The 25486-nt window shown below is 33.4% G+C and overlaps 4 protein-coding genes across 5 annotated transcripts; 3 read left to right on the plus strand and 1 right to left on the minus strand.

Moving 5' to 3' along the window:
* Positions 1-362: 362 nt before the first annotated feature.
* On the minus strand, positions 363-3770 carry LOC110418550 (protein ROOT INITIATION DEFECTIVE 3-like). Its single transcript, XM_021431309.1, has 8 exons — positions 3503-3770; positions 2775-2888; positions 2374-2507; positions 2104-2248; positions 1808-2010; positions 1508-1629; positions 1026-1255; positions 363-707 (listed from the first exon to the last, which is right to left on the minus strand). Exons 1-8 carry the CDS (start codon positions 3725-3727, stop codon positions 471-473), a joined length of 1410 nt encoding a protein of 469 aa, XP_021286984.1. The 5' UTR covers positions 3728-3770; the 3' UTR covers positions 363-470.
* Positions 3771-6326: 2556 nt separating this feature from the next.
* On the plus strand, positions 6327-11104 carry CPI1 (cyclopropyl isomerase). Its single transcript, XM_021430164.1, has 8 exons — positions 6327-6478; positions 6605-6747; positions 7091-7174; positions 8017-8058; positions 8948-9058; positions 9166-9357; positions 10199-10296; positions 10659-11104. Exons 1-8 carry the CDS (start codon positions 6472-6474, stop codon positions 10870-10872), a joined length of 891 nt encoding a protein of 296 aa, XP_021285839.1. The 5' UTR covers positions 6327-6471; the 3' UTR covers positions 10873-11104.
* A 256-nt stretch (positions 11105-11360) lies between these two features.
* EMB2746 (RNA-metabolising metallo-beta-lactamase family protein) lies at positions 11361-20108 on the plus strand. Of its 2 annotated transcripts, XM_021430162.2 has the most exons (17): positions 11361-11699; positions 12117-12345; positions 12615-12738; positions 13881-13937; positions 14321-14512; positions 14593-14670; positions 15221-15403; positions 15531-15611; positions 16095-16160; positions 16244-16336; positions 16602-16727; positions 17249-17362; positions 18013-18108; positions 18191-18288; positions 18366-18814; positions 19004-19473; positions 19561-20108. In XM_021430162.2, exons 1-17 carry the CDS (start codon positions 11510-11512, stop codon positions 19654-19656), a joined length of 2742 nt encoding a protein of 913 aa, XP_021285837.1. In that variant the 5' UTR covers positions 11361-11509; the 3' UTR covers positions 19657-20108. The 2 variants fall into 2 exon arrangements, with proteins under 2 accessions (XP_021285837.1, XP_021285838.1); XM_021430163.2 differs by lacking the exon at positions 11361-11699 and having other exon boundaries at positions 12207-12345; positions 12615-12724; positions 19561-20107.
* A 4224-nt stretch (positions 20109-24332) lies between these two features.
* On the plus strand, positions 24333-25486 carry LOC110418171 (uncharacterized). The gene has a single exon (XM_021430818.2). It carries the CDS (start codon positions 24872-24874, stop codon positions 25292-25294), a length of 423 nt encoding a protein of 140 aa, XP_021286493.1. The 5' UTR covers positions 24333-24871; the 3' UTR covers positions 25295-25486.

The raw sequence follows: 25486 nt of genomic DNA on the forward strand, positions 1-25486 counted from the left end.
TCTAATTGATTTGATTATAATTTTTCTTAATTATAGGCTTGATTTAGGAAATTCTCCTTTATTGCATAGATTTTTTTCCTTTTGTATTGACAATGAAACTTGTATATAAACCCCTAGTGGTTTCTCAATAAGATCATCCAAAGAGTATTCAAACTCTTCAAACCTTGTACCACCACATTGAAGCAACTGTACTCCTAAACAAATTAAGGAATAAAAGAAGGAAAACAATTTTAGACTTGACATTAAACAATGCAGGTTTATCTTTTTCACGACTGTTGCCTGATTAGCAGCTTCGTGTTGTGCACAAAAGCGGAGGTTCAGCTCAGGAGGAAAGAAGCAACAAGGATAACATATCAGCCGAAGTAAAATACATTTAAGTAACTTAATAACAATAGTAATATCTTATCATGCCCTGTCGAGAAAAAAAAGATGTATGAAAGAAAGTTCCAAAATTTAACATCACCATTATTTTAATGGGATTGCTCCTCTAGTAATCCCGGACATTCAGCCTGGAGTTTCTGTCTCTTTTTCTTTGGGGATGAGTCTGTTTCATAAGGGCATAGTAATCGGCATTGCATCATGTCCAGCAAACGAGATTGCAAGTGCTTATTCATCTCCATTACATGCTTTGTCATGCTTGTGACCCACAGTCGGTCGTCCATGCTTCTCTCCAGTTTCATTTGCATCATTACAGGCGCTTGTTCTCGCTGCCCAACATTCCAAAACAGCATGTATGTTTAATGCTGCTGAAGTATATAGCATATGTTGGAAATTGAAATGTAAATATGATCAAATCTACCATAGTATATTTTTCAGTAGTTTTAACAACCAGTAACAGAATGTCAAGTAGCTACACTTGACGGGTTTTATTGTTCCTTGCATAAGGGGCAAAATAAAAGTGTTTAGTATAATTCATTGGATAATGCATCCATAATTCTAAATGATTAAATGTGCCTTTTATATGTATATGTGCCAAAGTAACCCAGGCTTGAGAGAGAGAGAGAGAGAGAAAGAAAGGGAGAGACCTCTGAATCAAATATTAAGTGGTCTAGCAGATTGTTTCCCTGGAAATTAGTTGAAGTTTGCTGATTGCGGCAAGCTGACAAAGAAAGGAAAGTAGACATTCCCTTGCCAGAGTTGGCTGGTTCAGGATACTTTTGGAGCAAAGAAACACCGAACTGATTGGTAGCTCTTTGATGGTTTGACATGGGAAGCAATGTGGACTGCTTAATCACTACCATATTAGTCACTGCACCTGTTTACAATTGAAACTAGCATTTAATGAGAACTAAAATTAAGTAGAAGGAAAATAGAGTTGAAAAAGAATTCAATTCTTTATTCTGTCATCTGGATTTGCACCAATGCTGAACAGTGTGACAGTGACACTAGTATACATCCACAATGCCATCGAGCAGTTTTTTTGTTTTTTTGTTTTTATTGCTAATGGGATAAAACCATATCAAAAGAGAGGAGAATTGTTCAGTAAACGAAATGTAATAATATTTACCTTTTCTGTGGTTGAATCTTCTAGCAACCACCCAGTTGATTGTATCCCAAAGGCAGAAGGTGAAATCCTCCGATGCAGATATCAGACCAAATCCACTGAAAGTTAATGCAGTTATAGATCCACTGCATATAAGATTGAATTATTTAAGTCTCTTCATAGGATTTTATATTTACATACAAATATTTTAGGCAAAATGCAGTTTACAAGAACAACTTTAATGCTAAATCAACAGAAGCCCTTTTATGAATTCACTTTCCAGGTGAATGCAAGAAATTGCAAGCACCATACATTACGCATTACTTGTGTCCTTTCAGCACAAATGCTTGATCTTCAGTAGTGACGAGAGGATCCTCAACTGGTCCGACATCAAGTACATTAACAAATATTTTTCCATCCACACTCCCAGAAAACAAGAGCTGCTCTACAGGATGAAGAGTGATTGCTGTTATTGATGTTGAACAAACTTGAGTTCGTAAAAGCCTTCCTGACACTAGGTCCCAAACCTGCTAAAGATGAATGTGTTTTCCTTGCATGAGAAAAGTTGCAATGCAGAAGATATAATTAAAGCTAGAGTAGTAATGCAGTGATTAACAGACCTTGCATGTTCCGTCAAGAGAGCTTGATACAAAAATGGAACGTGCACCAACTGACATAGTTACTAACCCAGTTATGGAAGATCTGTGTTCTGATGAGCAATGTAGCAAAGGAGGTGAGCTTCCAGAATCTTCCACGTCTAGCAAACTTTAATCAAATTGGTCAGATTGAGGCATCATTAATGAGTTTTATAGTTTTATTAATATTGCAAATTATTTGGTTGGGGTGGGTAGCAAAGTTGCAAAGGATTCAACAGAAAAATTGGTCTTCACCTAATCATAGACCAAACAAAGATGATTCCATCATTAGAGCCACAAATAAGAAGCGAATCGTCATCAGAAAAGACCATACACTTCAAAGATTTGTGATGAGCACGCCATGTTCTCAGCAATCTTCCATTGGCAACCTAATCGATGTCATCATATCAGAAACATATTGGGATAGTGTTCTTATACACTGTAATGACATCCACGCACTAGCTGTGCAACAAAGCATGAATGATTGATGCCCACGTACAAACAACTAGAACCTTCTAATATCCTCTAGATGATTATGTTGCTTAATGCACTATAACTGCTGAAATAAAAGTTCCATAAAAGAAATTCATCCAATGAAATGTGGGGTTGATGGTTGTTTTTTGCCCTTGTGGACAGACAGGAGAGTGGCTACTTACCTCCCAAAGATAAGCATTCCCAGAAGGAGCTCCACCTGCAATATATATGCCATCTTTTGTGCAAGAAAGTGGGCCGATAGCCTCCATTGTGTAGCTTCGGAGTGGTGATCGAAGCTGAAGATAAGAGGGGAAAAATGGATATGTCACATGGAGTTTCTTATGGTATAACAGAGTTCTATAGTAGTACTTCTTATATTTTGAGGATATGCCGCTGGTTATATAGGCGGCATAAAAGGGGAAACACAAAAATCATTCAGAATGGGCACAACAAATCCCTCTGATAGCTAATAAATTAGCAACCAATTTGCAACACATTCGGGCTTTGCTTACAGGAAGTCTTCAGACTGAACGTCAGCTGCCTTAAGAAATCCAACAAGAAGAAATTATGCACAAAAATTGCAAGAACAAAAACGATGACTGCAAACGGAGAGGGTATGCAAAATCAATTTAATGATTATATTAGGTGGGGGAGAAAGGGGATTAACAATCAGAAAAAACCAAGGGAAAGATCCTAGTTAATCATGTGGGAGGGGGATTAATAACACGAAAGGTATCCAATGTGATACACCCATGAACCTGGAACCAGCTTTTCCAAATCAGGTTGGCATAAAGGTTTGCTGAATCACATTTGGGAGAAAGAAAACAAAAAAAAAATTGATTAAAATGTACAAAAACAAAGGCGTGAGAGAGTAATGGCCAGATCAAAACAGAGATGGATCGCTCGTTACCTTGTTCAATGGCCAAATAAAGATAGCCCCACCGCCAAATGACCCATGCCTGTTACATTGAGAAGCGACGAGGAACTGGTTTCTCAAACATAACAGCCCATGAGGAGAAGCAGCACAGGTGGGAATGTGAAGAAGTTGCGCCCCAGTTTCCAAGTCCCATACAGTTATCCCAACTCCCGTACTCCTATCACTACAAACCACCAACGCGTCTTTATTCTTGCCCATCTCCCTACCAATGTCTAAGAATAATTTGACAGACAAAATGCATATATACACTGTAATTAGCGAAGGCAGCCATTTGCATGCATGGTTGAATGACGCTTGGCTTAACCAAGTTGTGAAAAAGGTGACGAGGTTTGTTAGGGCCATTCCTTGCGTCTTTTTCGCTCCTTCCTGAAAAGTAGTTGGGTTTATTATGCACATGTCGTTCATGCAGTCATTAATGGTGTCAACTATAATCCATTTGCGGAATCACACGTTGCGTGAGTGGGGTTTAGCCCGTGGGACAAAGGTTGGTGACAGGAAAACGTTGGAAGTGTGTCACTCGTAACATTCATTGGACCACCTCCTGCTTGTTGGCTACGGCCTAGGGCATGTTTGGCATTCTCATGCCAACATTCAATGAAATCAGGTCCATCCCTAAGCATGCTAAATAAGAAAGCCATTCAGTAGAATTGGGCAGAACTGCTGTCAAAGTAGAAAACAACAACAACAAAAAAACACATATACTTTAGTAAAAGATTTTTAACAAAAGAAGATGATCAGTATTAGACTAGTAGTGTCGTACGTATTATTATTTATGTCATATTTATTAATAATAAATCATAAAATAAGATAACCACCCTGTACTAAACTTTTAAAATAATATATAAAGGCTTGATTCAATACAATAAGAATATAAAGTTAAAAAATTAATTTTTTTATAATTTAAGAGTTGAGCATTGTGCCTTAGTTGATAAATATTTAATTAACATGTAAATTCACTAACAAAGCTTTTTAACTTCCTCCCTAATATATAAAATAATGTTGTTCATATAATTTAGACATAATATTTTTATAAAATATTTTTTATTTAAAAAATTAAATAAATTTTTATTATCTTATTTTGTTCAATCAAGTGTTTATATTCTTATTTTATATCAAATAAGTCTTAATAATTAATGACAAGTGATATTTTAACTAATAATAATTAATTAATTATTAATTATTATTAGTTAAAATATCACTTGTCATTTGATATGTCACATAACGTTGACGTGAAAAATGAAATGTAGATGTTTATATCATAATATCACGTCTACCTCTTATATCATCATTTATTATAATAAACTAATACTAAGAGTAAGAATATAGTTACTCAACTTTTAGTAAGAGATCAAAGACAAGGAAAAATAAAGATTAAAATTTTTTAAAAAGGTCATTAAGAGAAAAAAAATATAATAACACAAGATTTTAAAATTTTTAGGGATCATAGCCTCATAATTACAAAAGGCATCCCTTTTGACCAAATGACATAAATGATAATTAGTATTTTAATTAATAATAATTAATTATTAACATTAACTTGATTTAAAATAAAAATATAAAAATTAAAATAAAATAAAATAAAAAATAAATATTTATTTAAATTTTTTAAAAAATTTAAATATTTTTTAAATATTATATCTGTAATTTATATATTTCATAACGCATGCATGTATGTTGAACAAGTTATGAGCGTAGAAAATACAAAAGACTTTCCATTATTACCTCTCCCCATTCATTTAAAAATATAATAAAGCGCTTTGATTGCAAGTTACCAAAATGGCATAAACACGCGGGGTTTTTTTTCGTTGAAAATGCCATTGCTTTGCATGGGCATCTTACGGATTGGGTTTGGTAAGCAGTTTATGTGCATTAATGACCATGTCCTTTGTAAAAAACAAAAAAATGATATAATATATAAAAAAATTAAATTATTTAAAAAAATTTAATAAATTGTTATATTTTTATTTTATTTAATTAAAATTTTTATATTTTTATTTTAAATTAAATAAATTTTTGTATTAATAATTAATTTAATTAAAATATTATTTATTATTTTATATCATATACGTTAATGTAATATATTAAAATAATATTATTAATTATGATATGACATATTTATATATAATAATTGATAATGATATAAAATATTAATTTAACATAATAACTCAATCATGTAATAATTTTTATCATTTGTTATTTAAATATAAAATAATAAATAATATTTTTATTAATAATAATTAATCAATTATTAGTTATAAAAATTTATTTAATTTAAAATAAAAATATAAAAATTTGATTAAACGTTATAAAAGAATAATAATTTATTTAAATATTTTTAAATAATTTAGAGACTTATTTAAATATTATATCAAAAAAGTATTTATAATTTTATTAATACAAATAAAGCAATAATAAACAAAAAAACTAAAACTTGAGATTTCAATATGAGATTACTATTTATGAATTGAAAAAATTTATTATTTATTCTCTAAAAAAAATTAATTTTTTATTTTTATTTTTGTTGATGCGTATACGTAAGTAATAACAAAAGAAAAGTACTCAGCACCCAACATCATTTGCAATCTCCTGTGTTAACAAAACTATTTAATTAGAGAAATTTAAGTTAGAAAACCAAATTATTAATTTAAATCCTATATATTTTGTTCACTTTAAAAAACAAAAAGTCAGTTTCAAGTTTCGTGTTGCTCTATTTTACGTTCCTGCCAGAGAACGACAATCGGACTTTAGAATGATTTATGGATTTTGATTTCTCCGAAAAATAAAACTAAAAGTAATTTAAAAAAAAAAAAGAACAGCGAGAAAGGGAATCTATTGGTCCTTTTAAATCTGGCAGCTTCATCACACTCTCGTTTTAAAGTCTTCTTCACCAACATACACTTCCAAGTAGAAAGCTTAAACCCGGAATTAGAATACCCGAAAATATGGGCGGTAATATTAACACTCATTTCTTGTTTTCAATTCCTTGCTCTTTTTTTTTTTTTAATAGAGCTTCGGGTAACTAAATTCCTGTTGTTTTTGGCGACAAACGAAACCACTGTTTGGGAAAATGGCCAGGTGAGGAATCAGGTAATGCTTCTTCGAGTTTATGGTTGGCTCCCAACCCGAGTAAGAGATGGGGCGAGCTCTTCTTTCTTTGCTACACTCCATTTTGGCTCACTCTCTGTTTGGGAATTGTCGTTCCTTACAAACTGTACGAGGTCTGTTTTCATTAATTAGTACACTATGTTTGCTTTGCTCCGAGTGTAAGGTCGGTCGACTTTGCCTCTTTTCTTTTTATTTGTTTTTAAATGACAAGGATGGCTGATTTACCTGGAACGTTGTTTTTGGTAATGAATCTGAGTATTTTTCAAATGCCAAACAGTTAAATCAGTTGCTGTTGTTTGTTTTACCTTTATGTTACAATCAAATGAAGTGATTTAATTGTGTTTGTTTAGTTGCGTAACTGATTTTTTTCACGATTTAACTCGTTTAATGATCGAGTCTGCACGACTTGAGAAGTATACTTTGGGTTAAAAAATGTATAATCGTGGCCATTGACAGAGCTTCACAGAATTGGAATATTTGCTCCTGGGTTTGGTTTCAGCAGTTCCTTCTGTCTTGATACCAATGCTTTTTGTTGGAAAGGTAAGCTTCTTGACTCATGTAAGTTTTTGTTTTCTTTTCTAACTTTTAAAAATTCTTCTTCGCGAACTACTTGTATAATTATTTATTTATTATTTGAACTGGAACTAATTGGGAAAAATATGCTGGTCCCTGATGGACGGGCTTCCTTTTGATGTTGTTTTAGCAATCATATGCTACACCCATGATGAGTTTGCATTGTTTTGCTAAAATATGGTCAATATATCCGTATAACAATCAGGTGAAGTAATTGTGGAATGTATTTAATGTGATATGGCATTCAACGACTGCTGAAATACTGAAGATTTGCCTCTCCTTAGCAATCTTGTAATTTATCAACCAGAAAAGAGCCATTTCCTAATGGAATTCATCCTAACATTGGGGGGGTTGTTGAGTAGGTCATAGAATTGTAGAGTAGTCCATTTCACAGGGAGATTCATTGCTTTGGTAACTGGCTTGCTTCGAGCATGCATCTCTTGCCTTTGGGCTTAACTGGATTTCAGAATCCTCACTATCAGGTTAAACCTTGGCTTCTCAACAATTCTATACGGATCTCATGGCTTCCATTTCTTGCTGCTTAAGGGGTTTAGCCCCTCAAATATACCCAGAACGTGTTGTTTTTTCTCATTCTTTGTTAGGATCTATATCTTTTCCAAATCAGCTCATTAATGTTGACTCATCAATGCTGAAGTTGACTTATAAGAAGCTATCTTAATCGCTGCAACTTTTCAATTGCTTGAAGGCCAATTGGAAGGAGCCTGAGCAGCTTAGCTCTTTTTCTTCCCCTCTTACTTCTAATATGCTAAATAAACATTTTTATAACCTTCCCTTGTGGAATTTGGCAGGCTGACAGCGGCTTACATTGGAAGGACCGATATTGGGTCAAGGCAAGTGTTTTCCCAGAATATGATTTCACATATGACTTCTGTGAAACAGATTGTTGATGCATGAAACTTATGTTCAGCTTGTCCAGACCTTTTCCTGATGTGTGGTGTGATGTCAATAGTTAGTGATCTGTTATGAATTTTATGGACTACTGAGGACAACTGTACTATTTGCTCCATGTTTTGCATTTATTCCTTGCTACCTTGTGTTTGACTTTATTTACTTCTTTGAATGTTCAATAAGACAGGCATCATGGTTTAGCCTAAGTTGGTGGTTGCATGATTTTATGGAGAATACTTTCTTCATGCTCTTCCATTTCCATTTCAATTTTCATACCTATTTTTAACTTCACAAATTTTTAATGATCTCAAGCGTGGCATTGTTAACATGTTCATCCAACCACTCCTGTCTTCTGCACATGATAGAGTCAAGCTTTTGGTGGAGTCTTAGAGTCTAAAATAGATGTGAAGATTAGCATTTGGCTTTCTGTGTGATATGGATGTCACTGTAAATAATGCTAATAGCACTAACAAACTCATTGTATTGATTGCTGTCGGGAGTATATATTTATAGTTTCATAATTATGATAAGACCCTTATTAAAGTTTAGGTACTTGGACTGGATTGTATGGCAGAATTATGGAACCTGTAAACAAAATAGAAAAGGTTCAAGTTGATCTTGTATTGTTACATGATCAGTCAATCATCGTGAGAAAACTCCTTATGTATTTATTACAAGATCTGGAAATGAAGTCCAGACTGTTTTAACATAATTGTTCTGGAATCTACGATAAGGTGTATGTTCTTATCCTGTGACATTTGAACATGATTGACCTCTCCAATGTGCAGTTATTCTTGGCCTTTAACTGTAATTTTTTTATTATTGTTGCAGGCCAGTCTCTGGATTCTGATATTTAGTTACGTTGGAAATTATTTCTGGACCCATTATTTCTTCACAGTTTTAGGAGCTTCTTACACTTTCCCATCTTGGAAGATGAATGATGTAAGCTGCAGATAAGGATTATTTGTTCCAGGCTAAATGCTGGTTTGGCTTTATCAATTTGATTTTGCTGGTGCAAGTCTACTCTACTTATCTGTTTCTCTTTGCAGGTACCACACACAACTTTCCTTCTTGCACATGTTTGCTTCCTGTTTTACCATGTTGCATCAAACGTGACTCTTCGCAGATTAAGGCATTCTATTACTGGCTTGCCAAAGAAAATTCAGTTGGCTACAGAGGCAGCATGGATTTTGGCCCTTTCTTATTTCATAGCATACCTTGAGACTTTAGCTATTTCTAATGTATGTGGTAATGTGGTTCTCTGCCTTTTGCCTACTAAGACCTTGAAGCTAACTATATAAGCATGCAGTCAATATTGCTGAGACTTCGTTTTCTTTTAACTCTGGAGTGTTTATGGTTTGTCTCAGATCTGAACTAATGTTACTAAAATGCTAATGCCACTCATATTACAATCATCTTGTTTTCTTTAAGAAGCCATTTCATGAAACAAGAAAAACTTTGCTTTTCCATTATTTATGTGGTCTCTGACATTCTAACAGGACCTGCAGTTGTCACTGTATATATGGATCCAATTTATGAAGCAAGAAAAACTTTGCTTTTCCGTTATTTATGTGGTCTCTGACATTCTAACAGGCCCTGCAGTTGTCATTGCATATATGGATGTATATGATGCGTGAAGCGTAAACTGAGCCTACAGAATGTAACTTTAAACAATGTACCCGAAAACGTAAGACTACTAGAGACTACTAGGAAGTTCTATACAGTGTTTGCAAAGCTGATCATTGTGAGTTGAGCTTATAGATATGAAACTTTTAAATCCCCATGATGACAAAACTTAAGACTACCGGTGACTACTAGGAACTTTATACCCTGTTAGCACTTAGCAAGCTGATTGTTGTGAATTGAGCTTATAGAAATGTAACTTTTAAGCTGCCGCAATGACAGAACTTAAGACTACTGGGGTAAGTTCTATACAGTGTTTGCAAAGTTGATTGTTTTTCACTCTGCTCTTATTCTAAGAATTTTCATTTGAAAACCAAGTCATATCTTTTACAATGCAATGGGGCCACTGACTTGAGAAGTAAGACTATAGCAATAATACTTTATTTTGGACATGTGCAGTTCCCGTATTATGATTTTGTGGATCGGGCATCCATGTATAAAGTGGGATCTTTGTTTTATGCCATATACTTCTTTGTGAGCTTCCCAATGTTTCTGAGGTAAGAATTATTTCCATTTCAAATTTGTTTGTCTAGAAGAAATTGTGGGACCATATTCACAGATCATAAAATGCTTTTGTTTAAGCGGTTCCTTTTAGATATCTCAGTACCAAAATGGAGAACCTCTGCTCCACAGTAAAGGCTCTATTACTGCTGATGTTACCTTAAAAGTGTCTGCTGGTTCATATGTTAGTATGGAATAAACTTTTTTGCTGTAAGAGATTGAGGTGTATTATATTCTTTGATGGTGTCTTTTAACCTTAAATCATGAAAAAAGGCAATTATAAATGCCGATATTCGTTTACATGCGAATAATTTAGTATTTGTTTTATTGGATATTATGGTCTAACCCCATTTCACAGGATTGATGAGAAACCTGGTGATCTATGGGACTTACCTCGGGTGGCTGTTGATTCTCTGGGCGCTGCAATGTTGGTCACAATAATACTCGATTTGTGGCGCATTTTTCTTGGACCTATTGTTCCACTAACAGATACAAGACAGTGCATTCAGCCAGGACTGCCATGGTTTGCAGGAAATGAAAATGTAGCTTCACAAAACCAATGTGCAAAATAGGAGAACCTGGTGCAAATCCCCATCTGAGCAGGGGACAGTACTCGGAACCTGGATTTCATTGTTGATCCATCATGGTGCATTAGCAAATACCCCTCCAAGAAAATTGTAAACTCCTCGAAAACAATCTTAGCTCAATGTAATGGAAGTTCTGCGAACTTGTTGACTTAAAATTACTCTTGGCTTCTTGTCTTAATGCCTTCTGCAATGTAAAATAGCTTTTCAACACTTTAAAGGAGAGTTTTAACTTTGGTGGTGGTAATTCTCATTAGAACTTCAGATGCAAAGTTTCTTCCAAAGTATTAGAGGATGATAAGGGAAAAAAAAAATGAGAAAGAAGATAGCAGACTCTTCATTTTTTTCCATACCATGCTCCAGAAATGAAAAAAGTAAAAAATGAAAATGGAAAACATCTGTTTGCACGTGCGGAAAGAACACACGTGGGAGAAATTTGTCTTGTTTCACAAATGATAAGCTGGATATTTCTCTACCTTACAAAAATCTCCACACTTCCACTTAATTTCCCGCTCCCAGAAGCTCAATCATCTCCTTGTCTCTAAAGCCCTTCACAGAAACGCAAAATCTTCAGGGTTTAATTTCCACTGTTGTTTTTTTATTCTTTGTAAACCTAAAAGAGCAGATGCAGTTAGGGTTTTTGGGAGGTTTATCTTTCTCCTACTCCCTCTACTTCACTTCTTTTACGCCCATAAAAGCACCCAGAAAAATGGCAGCTTCCACTGCTCTCTCTCTTTTTCCGTACGGCCTCTACTGCCAGCCAAACCCTGGACACCGTTACATTTCTTGCTCCGTCGGCTCTCCTACTCCTTTAGGTACCCTTTTCCTTTTTGTTTTTACTTTGCTTATATGCATTCCTCTTAGCCTTTTGTTATTGTTTTAGATTTCTGTTTGGTCGTCGAGAAAGTGAAGTAGAAATGGGATTGTGAAGCTTTTCGGTTTTTGCTTGTTTTACGGTGAAGGAGATTTTAGACTGTTTTTTGGTTGCAGTTTAAGTTCTGGAAATAAGGCAGAATGGCTGCATTTCAGAGTTGATCGGATCATTTTTTTTTATTGGTGTAGAAACAAGGGATAGAGAAAATAAGTTGAAGGTTTTAGTTCTATCTTGTATGGACTCTTCGATTGGATAAATAGCTTATCGAGATAGTTTGTCTTGTCCCACGCTTTTCATGCTATCATCAAGTAATAATGATTCTCGTTAGCTTTGTTTTACTGTTTTTGTCTTGTTTAAGGTACACAAAGAACCAAAGTACCACGAAAAAAGTCGGGACGATTGGATGGGGCTAGAAAGAGTATGGAAGACTCTGTCCAACGCAAGATGGAACAGTTTTATGAAGGGACTGGAGGACCACCACTTCGTGTCCTTCCAATAGGTGGCTTGGGTGAAATCGGGATGAATTGCATGCTCGTTGGGAATTATGATCGCTATATTCTAATAGATGCTGGTGTGATGTTCCCAGAGTAAGTCTTGTGTGTTTTGAATTCCAGATAGATTTTGGGCCAAGTATTGTTACATACAATTTATGCTTACGAGAGGGAAAATTAGTTTTCGTTTGTAACTGCTGTTGTTTCTTGAAGAATTTTCCACATATCCGATGAAAGTCCAACTTTGATTGATCTTTTACTTATGCAAATATATATCAAATGTGCTGATGCAAATATGGCTACTTTAGTTTCCGTTCTGCTGTTCTAATATATTGACTTTGCACTGTACATTGACATCCTTTCAGCTATGATGAGCTTGGAGTCCAAAAGATTATACCTGATACGACATTTATTAAGAAATGGAGCCACAAAATTGAAGCAGTTGTGATAACACATGGCCATGAAGATCACATTGGTGCGTTGCCTTGGGTAAATACTTGTCTGTTGAGCCTTTAAGTCTTGTCTGTTTTCCTTTTCAGTACCTGTTGAATAGCTCCTAATAGCTATCAAGACTTCTTATCCCTTGCCTTTTATTGTGAAGTAAGATGCATGATATGCTGAAGAAGCCTATATTGGTGTGTCAAGCTGCCTCTGCTCTAGGGCATGTTATGTTTAATTGCAGGACCTTGATCTGGTTTGTGCTAAGGAGGAGTTGTTTCTAGAGCTGATGCTTTTGGCTACTTTATAGGGTTGTCAAGGATAGCATAATCTTTTTGCACAGTGTAATGGTGATCATTATGGTTGAGTGAATCTCTTGTTGCCCTCATTTTAATTCTTGCCATGCTTGGCAGAATGGTTTGTCTTTTTAGAAATTGGGTGTACTCATGCTTGGTTGTTATGCACTCTGTAGTGATTTTGGGGTGGATGGAAAAGAAAAGGATGAAATGATTGGTCTTTTTTTTATTGGTTCCTTTTTCACTTATCATCATTTCTTGCTACCATTGAACATTTCTTTGCCATTTCCAATGATATAGTAAATGTAGGTGAATCTAGAACAAAATGAGTGGTTGCTCAAGGAATGATACTGTATTAAACGCCCACCTGTCTTGGTTTCTGAATGTTTGCCATAGGCAGCTGTAAATTATTCACAGAATTTTCTTCCTGTCTTTCCTTCTCTTTCAGTGCACTATGCTTGGGTTAGAAATTTTGCTTAGAGCAGATATTAGGTATCTGTTAACATTCTTAAAAGAAAAGGTTCACTTTTTACTTTTCCCAATTTAGTTGATTGCTATTTTCCCTTTAATTTGTTTGGGCAGTATAATTAGACATGTTAGGAAAACATTGCAGCCTTCTGCACTGCCCTCTGGTCATTAGTTTTACATCTACTCTGTAAAAATCTGAAACTAAAGAGTCAGCAAACCTAGCTATATCTACACTGGGTTAGAACATCAAAGAATAATGTATTAGATATAATCAGGATTTTTTGGGTACTAACTACCAATGAAGCTGCTTTACTTGGTATGGTAATGTTTTCTAATTACAATTAATGATACTAGGGTCTATAATAGTGTTTATGTTGCATTTTCTTTTTCTTTAACATTATTTTACTAGTTTTCTTTCTATTTGAGCAGGTTATCCCAGCATTGGATTCCCATACTCCAATATATGCATCATCCTTTACAATGGAGGTATTTCTTATGCTAAGACTAATATATACACACATAATGCAATATGAATATACAAGGCTCATGATAAGTGGCACATGCCATTCTTTGAAAACTTAATATGTCTCATTTGATACAACATTCCTTGAGTTTGGCAAAAATTACTTATTTATGGGTGCTGATGTGAAGGTTCAAAATCTCTAACAAGTCTATGCCTTTTAATAATTATAACCATTGTCTTGGAAGCTCTTGGAAGTTGTTTTCCTTGTCACAACAAGGATGGTCTTACGATTGTTGAGGGGTTTTATAATTTTGAACAAGCTGTACTCTTTAAGTGTGCAAACATTGCATTTCTATCATCTCTTGCTAAAAATGGACTGATTACACTCTTGCACTTATGTCAACAGCTGATCAAAAAGCGTTTGAAGGAGAATGGGATTTTTGTTCCATCTAGGCTTAAGATATTTAAAACCAGGAAGAGATTTATGGCTGGACCATTTGAAATAGAGCCTCTCAGAGTGACCCATTCTATTCCTGACTGTTGTGGATTAGTTCTTCGCTGTGCTGATGGTACAATTCTTCACACTGGGGACTGGAAGGTGAGCTTTTTCTTATCTATAAATTTTCTTCTCTTGTTACTGTAACCTTCAAGCCACTTAAACTTTTAAAAAATTGACAGATTGATGAATCACCCTTGGATGGGAAAACTTTTGATCGACAGTTTCTAGAGGATCTCTCTAAAGAAGGAGTGACACTGGTAAGCTTCCTGAATCTATTCATCCGACTTCTCTGAGAAGTTTTATAGGGCAGAGTTCAAGGTTAACTATTTGGGAGTAGTGGTTGAGGGTGTGTAGGACGTTCATAAGTGACTTAGAAATGAACTATTAGTTCCATGTGTAATTTTGTGAAACTGAATCAAGTATAGAAATATAATCATTTAAATAATCTGAGTCAGGATTGAGGCATGTCCGTTCAGACTTTTATAATCAACTGAGAGGATTTGTTTTGAAACTATAGGATATTGATTGATTTCCGGAAGTTTATGGTCTGTTTTGATGCAATTTCAAAGACGACTGCTGGCATTTGACACATTGTCTTTCTTACATCTGCTCTTTGGATTTCTCATCTTTTTTAATCATCCCTTTTGCATAAATTAATTCCAATAAAAATAAATCAGAGATATATATTGTAAAGATTTGTCTTGATCCTGTAATCTTTATTCTTATATAGATGCAAATTGAGCATGCAATTTCTTTTGGAACTGTTGCAATGAATGTGTAATTCAATAAATGCATATTGATTTACAGATGATGAGTGACTCTACTAATGTATTGTCACCTGGAAGGACAATCAGCGAAAGTTCAGTAGCAGATGCATTGTTGAGACATATTTCAGCCACTAAAGGAAGGATTATTACTACCCAATTTGCGTCAAACATACACCGGCTTGGAAGTGTAAAAGCTGCTGCGGATTTAACCGGCAGAAAGTTGGTATGTCTTGTCTGGCTGCACTGGTATCTTGTGAATTTAGTTGTTAGTATGATTTGGATAATTGGATGTTAATTTTGATGACAGATTGTACATCTTGACAGCTTAGATATTGTGGTCCTTGAACTAGGTATTTGTTGGCATGTCATTGAGGACGTATCTAGATGCAGCTTGGAAGGATGGAAAAGCACCAATTGATCCATCAACTCTGGTATTCCCTCCTGTAGGATTGTCTCTTTGTGGCAAGAGTTAATGTTTTACTTTTATTTTAGTTTGTTTGCTATTATACCAAGCTTCTTAGTTACAAAACTTGGCTTTTGTCCACATGCTGCAATTCTTATTTAGCTCATCTAATGTAAAGTACATATTCAATCTAAATGATGGGGTTGGCTATGGGAATCCTCTTTCGCTAGTTCATTAGGACCATATCTTCTGACAAAACCTATCCTGTACAGTTACCTTTTTGTCTCTTCAGCCATGTTTGTGTTAGCCCTTCTCTTACCCTTAAGCACATCCAACTTGAATTGGATTTTATCCGCCTACCACCATGTTTTAATTTTTCATCCTCCCAATGACCTATCATAATTTTTCCCAAAAATAAAATAAAATTATCTAACTAAAATGCTCTCCTAACATGAAAAACTGGTTGTTGGTCTCGTATAATTTGTTCTCCATTCTTTCCATTATGATTTAGGTGAAAGTGGAAGATATTGATGCCTATGCTCCAAAGGATTTGATAATTGTCACAACTGGATCCCAAGTAAGTTCATCTTTATAACACCAATGACAACTCTTTTAGCTGACCACTTAGCTCGCTTGTGACTGTGCACTCTATTACACCAGGCAGAGCCACGTGCTGCCTTGAATCTTGCATCTTATGGAAGTAGTCATTCCTTCAAACTGAACAAGGAAGATGTGATTCTCTACTCTGCTAAGGTAATGATAGTGTATGATATGCTTAGGTTTCTAACTGAAATTTACCTCAAATATAATTCTTTGAGCTCTTAATAACTGAATGTTTGCGGATGAAAAAAAAATACAGTTGACTCTTATTGCTCACTATTCTGGTCTAGCATGACCTTTACTATGATCCTATTTTATAGGATAGTTTTGTTGTCTTGATTATTATTGATGGGGTCCCTTGAATATTGCCCAAAAGTCATTTAAATGTTAAGATATCAATTTTGTACTTTAATATTAGGTAATCCCCGGTAATGAATCTCGGGTAATGAAGATGCTAAACCGCATATCAGAGATTGGATCAACTATAGTGATGGGTAAGAATGAGGGGCTACACACTTCTGGTCATGGCTATCGTGGAGAACTGGTATGACAATTCAACCTTGCTTCACATGATTTCTTAAAATTTTCTTGGTCATTGTCTTCTTGAACAAACAGGGCAACATTTAAAACTTTTTCTTGTCATTGTCTTGGTCATTGTAATTGTCTTGTTCCTTGAACAAACAGAATACAAAAGGATAAGTAAACAGGGCAACATTTAAAACTTGGGAGGATAGCATATTATAAATTGTTGAGACATTCCTGGTGCATTCATTTGTGGGTCCTTTGGCTGTAAGACAGCATTAGTTTTTATTTCTCTCTTTCACTCTTACTTTTCGTAAAAACAATTACTATTCTATTACTTTGGTAAGAGCTAAATAAAGGAATCCAATAAAACTATTTTTCTTGATTAAAAAAAGGAAGAATAACCTGGAGGTGAATTGAATGCCCTAACAATGTAATTTTAGTTGACGCCATCAGATGTTTAGATTTGATTGTGATATTCTTTTCTTTCCTGTTGTCCTGACTTCTACTTCACACTATATAAATGGGGATTTTATTTTGAAGGAGGAAGTACTTAAAATTGTGAAGCCACAACATTTTTTACCCATACATGGAGAGCTATTGTTCCTGAAAGAGCATGAGCTACTTGGGAAATCCACTGGCATTCGACACACCACAGTAAGTGACTATTTTTATTATTGTATTATTATCTAGATACGGATTTTCTATTCTGGTTGTCCAAAGTTAAGTTGATTTTTGGGAATGTAGTAGTTCCAGAGAAGATTGTCTTTTACAAATGGATGAAATTTATTTTTTAGCTCTTTTTAGTTCTAAGATAAGTTAGCTATGATTAATCTGAAAGTAAAAATTACAGCAACTAGATAAGATTAGATAAGTTTGGTAACATATTTCTTTCTCTTTTTATAGAAATAGCGATGATTTAACAGAGACAACTTGTTAAAGTAAAAGGTATTACTGAACAAGATATTAGATTGGAATTGAGTGGCTAAAAGAAAAGTAGATTGGGAATAGGGGATTAGGATATTAACAAACATGTCGCAAGAAGGGGTAAAATGAGATGGCCTGTTCTGCTGCATACACATCATTGATCCACCATCTATTTAGGATCATTTTACAACTCAAGGAGGCCACTTTGCCATGACATGTGAACTTTACATCATGTACTACTCATGGCACTGGATTGGTCTGGATTTTGATTCATCATAGGGATTGTTTCAAGATTACCTATCATGTTAAAATATGATGAACATTATAATTCAATTATTTTACTGGTGAAAATTGAAATATAATTCTTATCATTTTATCAGGTTATAAAGAATGGAGAGATGCTTGGTGTTTCTCATTTGAGGAATAGAAGAGTTCTATCTAATGGTTTTAGTTCCCTTGGCAAGGAGAATTTGCAGGTTGGCAATCCTTAAAGTATTTGCCATTGTTTAGAAAAAGTTAATTGAGAAGGATATTCATGAATTTAGTCTTAAATTGCAGCTGATGTACAGTGATGGTGATAAAGCGTTTGGCACATCAACTGAACTTTGCGTTGATGAGAGACTAAGAATTGCATCTGAAGGCATTATAGTGGTCAGGTAGATAATTTAAATGCTTAAATGAAGTCTATATGTTTCTTATTTGTTTCATCTGTGTTAACATCTCCCTTTTTCAGCATGGAAATTTTACGCCCCCAGAAGATAGATGGCATAATGGAAAATAGCTTAAAAGGGAAGATAAGAATTACTACGCGCTGCTTATGGCTTGACAAAGGCAAGCTTTTAGATGCACTCCATAAAGTGGCACATGCTGCACTCTCTAGCTGTCCTGTGAATTGTCCTTTAGCTCACATGGAAAGAACTGTGTCAGAGGTATTGAGGAAGATGGTAAGGAAGTACAGTGGAAAGAGGCCTGAAGTCATTGCGATTGCTTTGGAGAACCCAGCAGGAGTTCTCTCTGATGAGCTAAATGAAAGGCTATCTGGCAATTCCAATGTCAGTTTTGAGATACCAACGTTGAGAAAAGTGGTAGATGGACATCCAAAAAGGAGTCAGCCAAACAAGATAAAAGCAGAAGATGACAGTAATTTGCATTTAGAGAACGCCTCAGAAGAAAGTTTGGAAGGTTGGTCCTTGTCCTCTTGTTCACTATCCCCTCCCTCATTCTCTCTCACTTTTTCATGCAACTGTCTATCTGCATACATCTTTGTGCATGTAGACAAATATGTGATCTCAGATGTGTGTATATATTGCAATTTAAAGCGCCGTTTTCATTGATGTGTTCAATTCTCTTTATCATGATTTCTTTGTGCAGTTAGTGATGGTGAAGTTGAAAAGCTCTTGCCTGAGGAAGACACCACTACTTCAAGTCCTGATTCTCTGGAAAGGCATACACCCAATTCTGAGGATTCTGATGAATTCTGGAAATCATTCATCGCGTCATCATCACCTGTTAACAATTTGGTAAATGATAACAATGGATTGGTTGCAAAAAAGGAGCATAAGTCACAACTTAAGAGTGATGGCACTGCAAGCAGTGGAGATGAATCGGAAATTCCCAGCTCTCTATCTAAGTTGTCCAAGCCTGCCAAACGGAACAAATGGAAACCTGAGGAGGTTAAGAAGCTGATTAAAATGCGTGGGGAATTGCATAGCAGATTTCAAGTTGTGAAGGGGAGAATGGCCCTCTGGGAAGAAATATCCACAAGCTTGATGGCTGAAGGAATTAGTCGAAGCCCTGGGCAATGTAAATCTCTTTGGACATCTCTGGTTCAGAAATACAAGGTTCGTTCTTTCTCTTTTTAGTGTTTTTGGGGAACTATGATTACATACATCTATATTTTACATACAGCATTTGCATATATTTGACAGGAAAGTAAGGGTGAGAAAAAAAGCCATAAGGGATGGCCATATTTTGAGGACATGAATAAAGTTTTTTCTGATTTTGAGGCGACTGCGACAAAATGATGAAAGTTTGGATGAGCTAAAACATGAAATGTCCATACATAGCCTGGGAAATGACAAGATTCATGGCGGGATAAATATTGTACAATGGATTCATCATGTGGAATTCAATGGTGAAGTGGGAGAAATAGAGCCTTTCTGTAAACTGCAAGTTAAACAGGGAATTTACAGCTAGGGGTTTATTTTCTTTTCTCCTTTTCTATGTGTCTTATTCCCCGTTATGCATTTGGAAATTGTTTTTGTAGCATATGGTGATTCTAATTGAGTTGCTGAGTAAAATTACAGAGGCTTTTTTTTGGCTTAGGGTTTCTTCTGTATTTATTCCCAATTCAATGGTAAGACTGCCCTTTCTCCAAGTGAATGTAAAGCTTAAAGCCAAAGGTTATACCATCTGCAACAATATGTCATGGGTCACATGTCAGTAAGACATAGAATAAATTTTTGATATAAACATGATTTTTTATTATTTATTAGATATATTTTTTGAATTGAGAATGTGGGTATTTGATTTATAGATTTATTTAAGTCATATTTTCAGAATTTAAGATCATATGAGATAATAAGTTCCGACTTTGACTCGTGACACAACATTCATCAAATAAATTACCGAATCTTAAAAAACTAAAAGAAAATAGAACATATGTTTCTGAGCTGACGTTGCATCTTGCAAATTGTGAGCTAGCCCATCGAAAGCCCGCTGAGTCTTGAGCCTTTAGCTTTATAAGCCCACTCCTCATCCCAATCCAAGGTTCAAAGTCCAAACAACAACAAGTTGCAGAAAAGCCTGGGAGCGGGAAGTTCAAAACAGGCTCATTATTCTTCCCAAGCTCCCTGTGCGTTGCACGTCTCTAGAATCATTTGCAGCTTACCTTGCTTCCTTTCTAAATCTAAAATCATAGCAATGGTTACAGTAAGATTGACCTTACTATAACATTAAATAATAAAATTATATAAAAATAACAAAAACTTTATTAAACAAGATAATACGTAAATAATGGGTATCATATATAATTTCATCTATTTTATGTCAAATGTTATATAATTTTTTTTATCTCACCCTTTTACATTAAAATATAAAGATATTATTTATTTAATAGTAACATTGTATTTAATTAGTTTAATTAGGTTAAAACTCATTGCTTTCAAATATTTAAATGTTAAAATATAATTTAAAGATAAAAGGTTAACAATATAATTATATAATTTTAAGTAACAATAACATTTAAAATTAATATACATAACATTAACAATAATGTTAATTTACATGATGTTAGCATTATATATTAATGTCAATATAATAAGAATACGAATGTTATATATTATGTATATTGACCTTAAATATTAATGTTAACATTAACGTTAAAATATATATAATTATGTATACTAACATTATATAAGTATAATGATGTTAAAGCTAAGTTTTATATTAACATTAACATTTAAATATAATATTATATGACATTAAAATTTTAAGTTAAACTCATTACATTAGCATTAAAATTATATGATAGTAAATATTATGTAATAGAATTTTAATTAAAAATGCTATTCATACCTAAATGTTGTATTTACACAAGTAAAGATTAATTTTTACCATTATTATTAGGCATGTATGTCAAGGTATTGAGAAGACTTATTTAAAATAAATTTTATTTTAATATATAAAAATTGAACATTATTTTTTAAAAAATAATATGTCAATATGAATTTTTACCTTTATTTGTGTACATTTATGTATATATTTTAACAATATTTATTTTAAATATATATTTTTATTCTTATTCTCATATATTTACATTAATTTTTTTAAAAAAATATCTCATATTAACATTAACATTTTTAATTTTTTATGGAAGACTATTTCTAGCAAATTGGAGTTAATAAAGTATAATAATAATAATAAAGTGAAGAGATCTCAGCTAATAATAATAAAGTATAAAAAATCTTTACTAATTATATTATTTGTATTAAAATTTTATATAATTAATGATACTAATGAATTTATTAATTTTTTTTATAATTTGTAAGGAATAAAGTTAAAGGGTCCAAAGCAAGATAGATTTAGTTATAATACTATGAGCATGTTTGGCCTGGTTTTTTTTTTAACTTAAAAACTATTACAAAGCTCTTATAAAAAATAATAACTTTTAAAATTAAATTAAAACTGTTTAGTAAATTTTATTTTTATAAGTTCTTTTTTATAAATAAGCTGTTTGGTAAAATAATTTATATAAACTCTAATTTAGGTTAAAATTACCATAAAGGGTATTGAATAAATATTTTTCTATTAATCATGAATTTCTTTACTCAAAATAGAAAAAATTAACTTTATTTTTTATCTATTTAAAATAAATTTTTAAAAATATAAAAATATTTTTATATAACATAAAATTTATAATTAATAATAAATCATAAAAAAAGAGTTTCACAAATAATTTATAAATAATACATAATTCATAAATAACTTATAAATTAACGATTTTTATTTTCTATTAATGCAATAGCTATTTAGTTGCAAACTCTACCTATATGACTATCATTCAATGCTCTGAACTCATTTCTTCAACATTAAATAATTTAGGAAGAAAATCCGCTCTTACGCATAAGACCGAAAAATATTAAGAAGTTCGTTTAGCGTACTTTGTATTATTGCGAATATATTCCTTACTGCCTGAAATGGGCACACCAAACGCCTAACATGCCTAATTAAAAGTTTGATGTAAAACGTTCCTAATATTTCTTCGTTAGACACGCCTAGAAGTGGTTGGCGAAACTGCAGCTTGATTATGGATTTGCGTTAGGCATCATGATTCCTGTGCTGTTCAATTTTCAACTGAATCCGAAGGCACCGTGCAGCTTACTAGTTTCATTTTGATAAGTGATTTTAGTGCTTTCGTTGGAAAAAAAATTGCGATGAAGCTTCGGATAATTTATTGAAAGAAAACTTTTTCAATATAAAATAATTTTCTGAAAAATCTAATATTTTTTTATTTTCGAAAATATTTTCAGTATTTTAAATGATTTTATCAAAAAATCTTTCATCATGACTTATTTTCAATAATTTTCTATCATAAGATTATAAAAATTTTAACATTCATCAATTTTACAATACATTCAAAATAATTTTTCAAAATAAAAATATTATATTTATATTTTTTTAAAAGGTTGTTATAAATGTTAAAAATGATATATAAAAAATATTTAACTCTTTTTATTTATTTATGTCTCATCATATTGTTATACTCGTTTGTTTGTTAAGTTAATAAATCATAAATTAAAAATTAAAAGGAAGGAAAAGATTTTTATATATGAAAAACTTATTGTTTATTTTATATCTTAATAAAAATGATTAGAGTGATATGATTTTTATGAATTAATTGAATAAAAATAATTAATAATACTTTGTTGAGAAAAAGAATAACAAACAAAAAGATGAAAAAAATGATAATATTTTATTATTTTATTACTTTATGGGATCTATATTCTCGTTAAAAGGAAAAGATAATATTTTTCAAGTAAAATCATCTTAGTAGAGAAAACAAATAAAAAATATTTTACGTCCTTAGATATAAGATATTTTATACAAATTAATAAAAAAATTTTATTTGATTTGTAAAATATTTTATATTTATAAAATTCTAAAAAAAAGAAGATAGAGCCTCATTAGTTTGTATTGGTTTCCAAGAATCAACCCTTGCGTCAATTATACTTTTATCAAGACGTCTTAGGATGACCGGTATGTGAACAAATTCAGGTGGTTCGAAGAGAAAGAGCTCCGGGAAAGTTCAAAATCCGCAGCCTATGTCTAAATTTGACCACAACAAAGGGTGCTTCCATGAAGCTCACAGTAGCCTTTTTGTTGTTTAATTATCAATGCCAATTGCCAATGCTCTATTCAATCATGATTAAGCTCATTCTTTCATGGTTTCACCTCCATTCCCACTGGCAGTTGGGAAGAGTAAACGGCACTTCAACTTTATTGTAGGGAAAATACCGACGTCAGAGTCCTGCACACAACACGATCCATAGTTAAAAGGATCTCTTCCAAGGAAGTAGTATTTCCAGTTTGCAAGTCATCAAGCAGGAGCCCAGTTAGGGGAGAGCAATTTAGGAGCTCTGGCCCATAAAACCGCCCCATGTAAGGGCGGTTGGGGCCATGCTGGTGCCCATAAGCTGTTGGGCTTAGACAAGCAATGCCTCCAATTTCATTTTTTGAGGCTTATGACTTTGATTATAATCCTAATTAAAAAAAAAAAAAGGGATTTTGCCTTCAACTTGTAAAAACAGATTGTTGTCGTTTTAGTGTATACTCACATTTTTTGTTGTATTTTATAAAATTAGGAACCATTCTTGTCCATATATAAAATCAAGCCGCCATTTACTATGGTGGTTTGGCAAGGATTGGGTAATAAAGAATATAGACCCACTTGCCAAATATATATTCATCATCATGACTCAATCAATACTCACCTGGCCAAATTTGTTTTTCCTGCCTTCCAACATTAAATTTAAACCGACCAAATATATACACGCAATTCCCACATCTACAAAATAATATTATATACTATCTAAGTCTTGTTACAAGTTATTTTTTTTTCTTTTTTTATTTAAATTCTTTATTTATTTGTTTATATTTCCTTATGGGTTCCACACAAAGACAAGTTCCTTTTGACTGTAAAACGAATATTCTGGTTTTCTATTGCTTTTGAACTTGTCCCCGTGTAGGGTCTCTGTTTCGTCCTGGCTTCCAATTTAAAAGGATGAAACCCAATATTCAACCTAGGTTCCATTTTTCATCTCCATCTTTCTTCTTTTTTCCTCGTCTTGAAAGCTTTTATTGAAAGTTTTCGAAAATTCACAGAAGTTTCTTCTTAATATCATAGATAAGTCGGTTCAAGACTGGCACACGAGGAACACGGCCTTGACGATTACTTGGAACCTTATCTCTCATCTCCATCTATGTATAAAATTGGTTTCGACTACCCCATTTACGCAATCCAACAAAGATTTTGAATCGTAATTGGTATATCTTTGCTTTATCTTCCAACCGTTCCTTTCTTCGTTTCTTGTATATTTATATAAGCAAAGTTCTACCATGCAAAAGAAGAGAGTTACAGTAGTTTGAATCCCTGAGTTTCTATCCCAAGTTTTTCGATTCTTCCCAATCGGTCACCTTAAGGTTGCCTTAGGTTTTGTATATAGATTTGCATTGTGAAAGATGATGAAAGGTGAAGACTATGAACGCGTTCTCCGGTATTTCGACGAAGACGGAGATGGGAAAATTTCAGCGTCAGAGTTAAGCCGTAGACTAGGCCAGATGGGTGGAGAGCTGCTGTTGAATGAAGCAGAAGCTGCAATCGAAGCATTGGACTCGAACGGGGATGGTTTGTTGGATTTGGAGGATCTAATAGGGTTGATGGAAGAAGTAGGAGAAGAAGACAGGTTGAAGGATTTGAGAGAGGCTTTCGGGATGTATGACGCAGATGGATGCGGATTCATCACACCCAAAGGACTCAAGAAAATGCTCAAAAGACTTGGGGAGTCAAAGTCAATTGATGAATGCAAGGTGATGATCAAGCAATTTGACCTCAACGGAGATGGTGTTCTCAGCTTTGAGGAATTCAGAGTTATGATGCAGTGATCCATGGCTGTTTCGTTTTCTTTTTCAATTCTTTTTTACTCTCTTCATTGCTTGTATGTATATTTGACAATTTGTTCTTTGGGATTCATCATTCATTCTATCGCTCTGTTCGTGTAATTATCCATGGTTTTTTGCCAGTTAATTACTTTTAATTACAGATTTCATTCTTTATGAAGTTTCATTAGCCTTCAA

This window comes from Theobroma umbraticum, unplaced genomic scaffold, assembly GCF_002168275.2.
Source record: "Theobroma umbraticum cultivar Fairchild unplaced genomic scaffold, ASM216827v3 scaffold_50.0, whole genome shotgun sequence".
Taxonomy (NCBI): domain Eukaryota; kingdom Viridiplantae; phylum Streptophyta; class Magnoliopsida; order Malvales; family Malvaceae; genus Theobroma; species Theobroma umbraticum.

Bases quoted from the DNA above. Each gene is read 5' to 3' on its own strand.
- LOC110418550 (XM_021431309.1), bottom strand. From the start codon at position 3,727: ATGGGCAAGAATAAAGACGCGTTGGTGGTTTGTAGTGATAGGAGTACG. The intron at 2,889-3,502 runs GTAACGAGCGAT...TCTTATCTTCAG, and splicing joins TTATTTGGCCATTGAACAAG to CTTCGATCACCACTCCGAAG. The intron at 1,630-1,807 runs GTAATGCGTAAT...TCTTATATGCAG, and splicing joins TTTGTGCTGAAAGGACACAA to TGGATCTATAACTGCATTAA.
- CPI1 (XM_021430164.1), top strand. The intron at 6,748-7,090 runs GTCTGTTTTCAT...GGCCATTGACAG, and splicing joins TTCCTTACAAACTGTACGAG to AGCTTCACAGAATTGGAATA. The intron at 9,059-9,165 runs GTAAGCTGCAGA...TTCTCTTTGCAG, and splicing joins CATCTTGGAAGATGAATGAT to GTACCACACACAACTTTCCT.
- EMB2746 (XM_021430162.2), top strand. From the start codon at position 11,510: ATGCAGTTAGGGTTTTTGGGAGGTTTATCTTTCTCCTACTCCCTCTAC. The intron at 18,289-18,365 runs GTAGATAATTTA...TCCCTTTTTCAG, and splicing joins GAAGGCATTATAGTGGTCAG to CATGGAAATTTTACGCCCCC. The intron at 19,474-19,560 runs GTTCGTTCTTTC...TATATTTGACAG, and splicing joins CTCTGGTTCAGAAATACAAG to GAAAGTAAGGGTGAGAAAAA.
- LOC110418171 (XM_021430818.2), top strand. From the start codon at position 24,872: ATGATGAAAGGTGAAGACTATGAACGCGTTCTCCGGTATTTCGACGAA.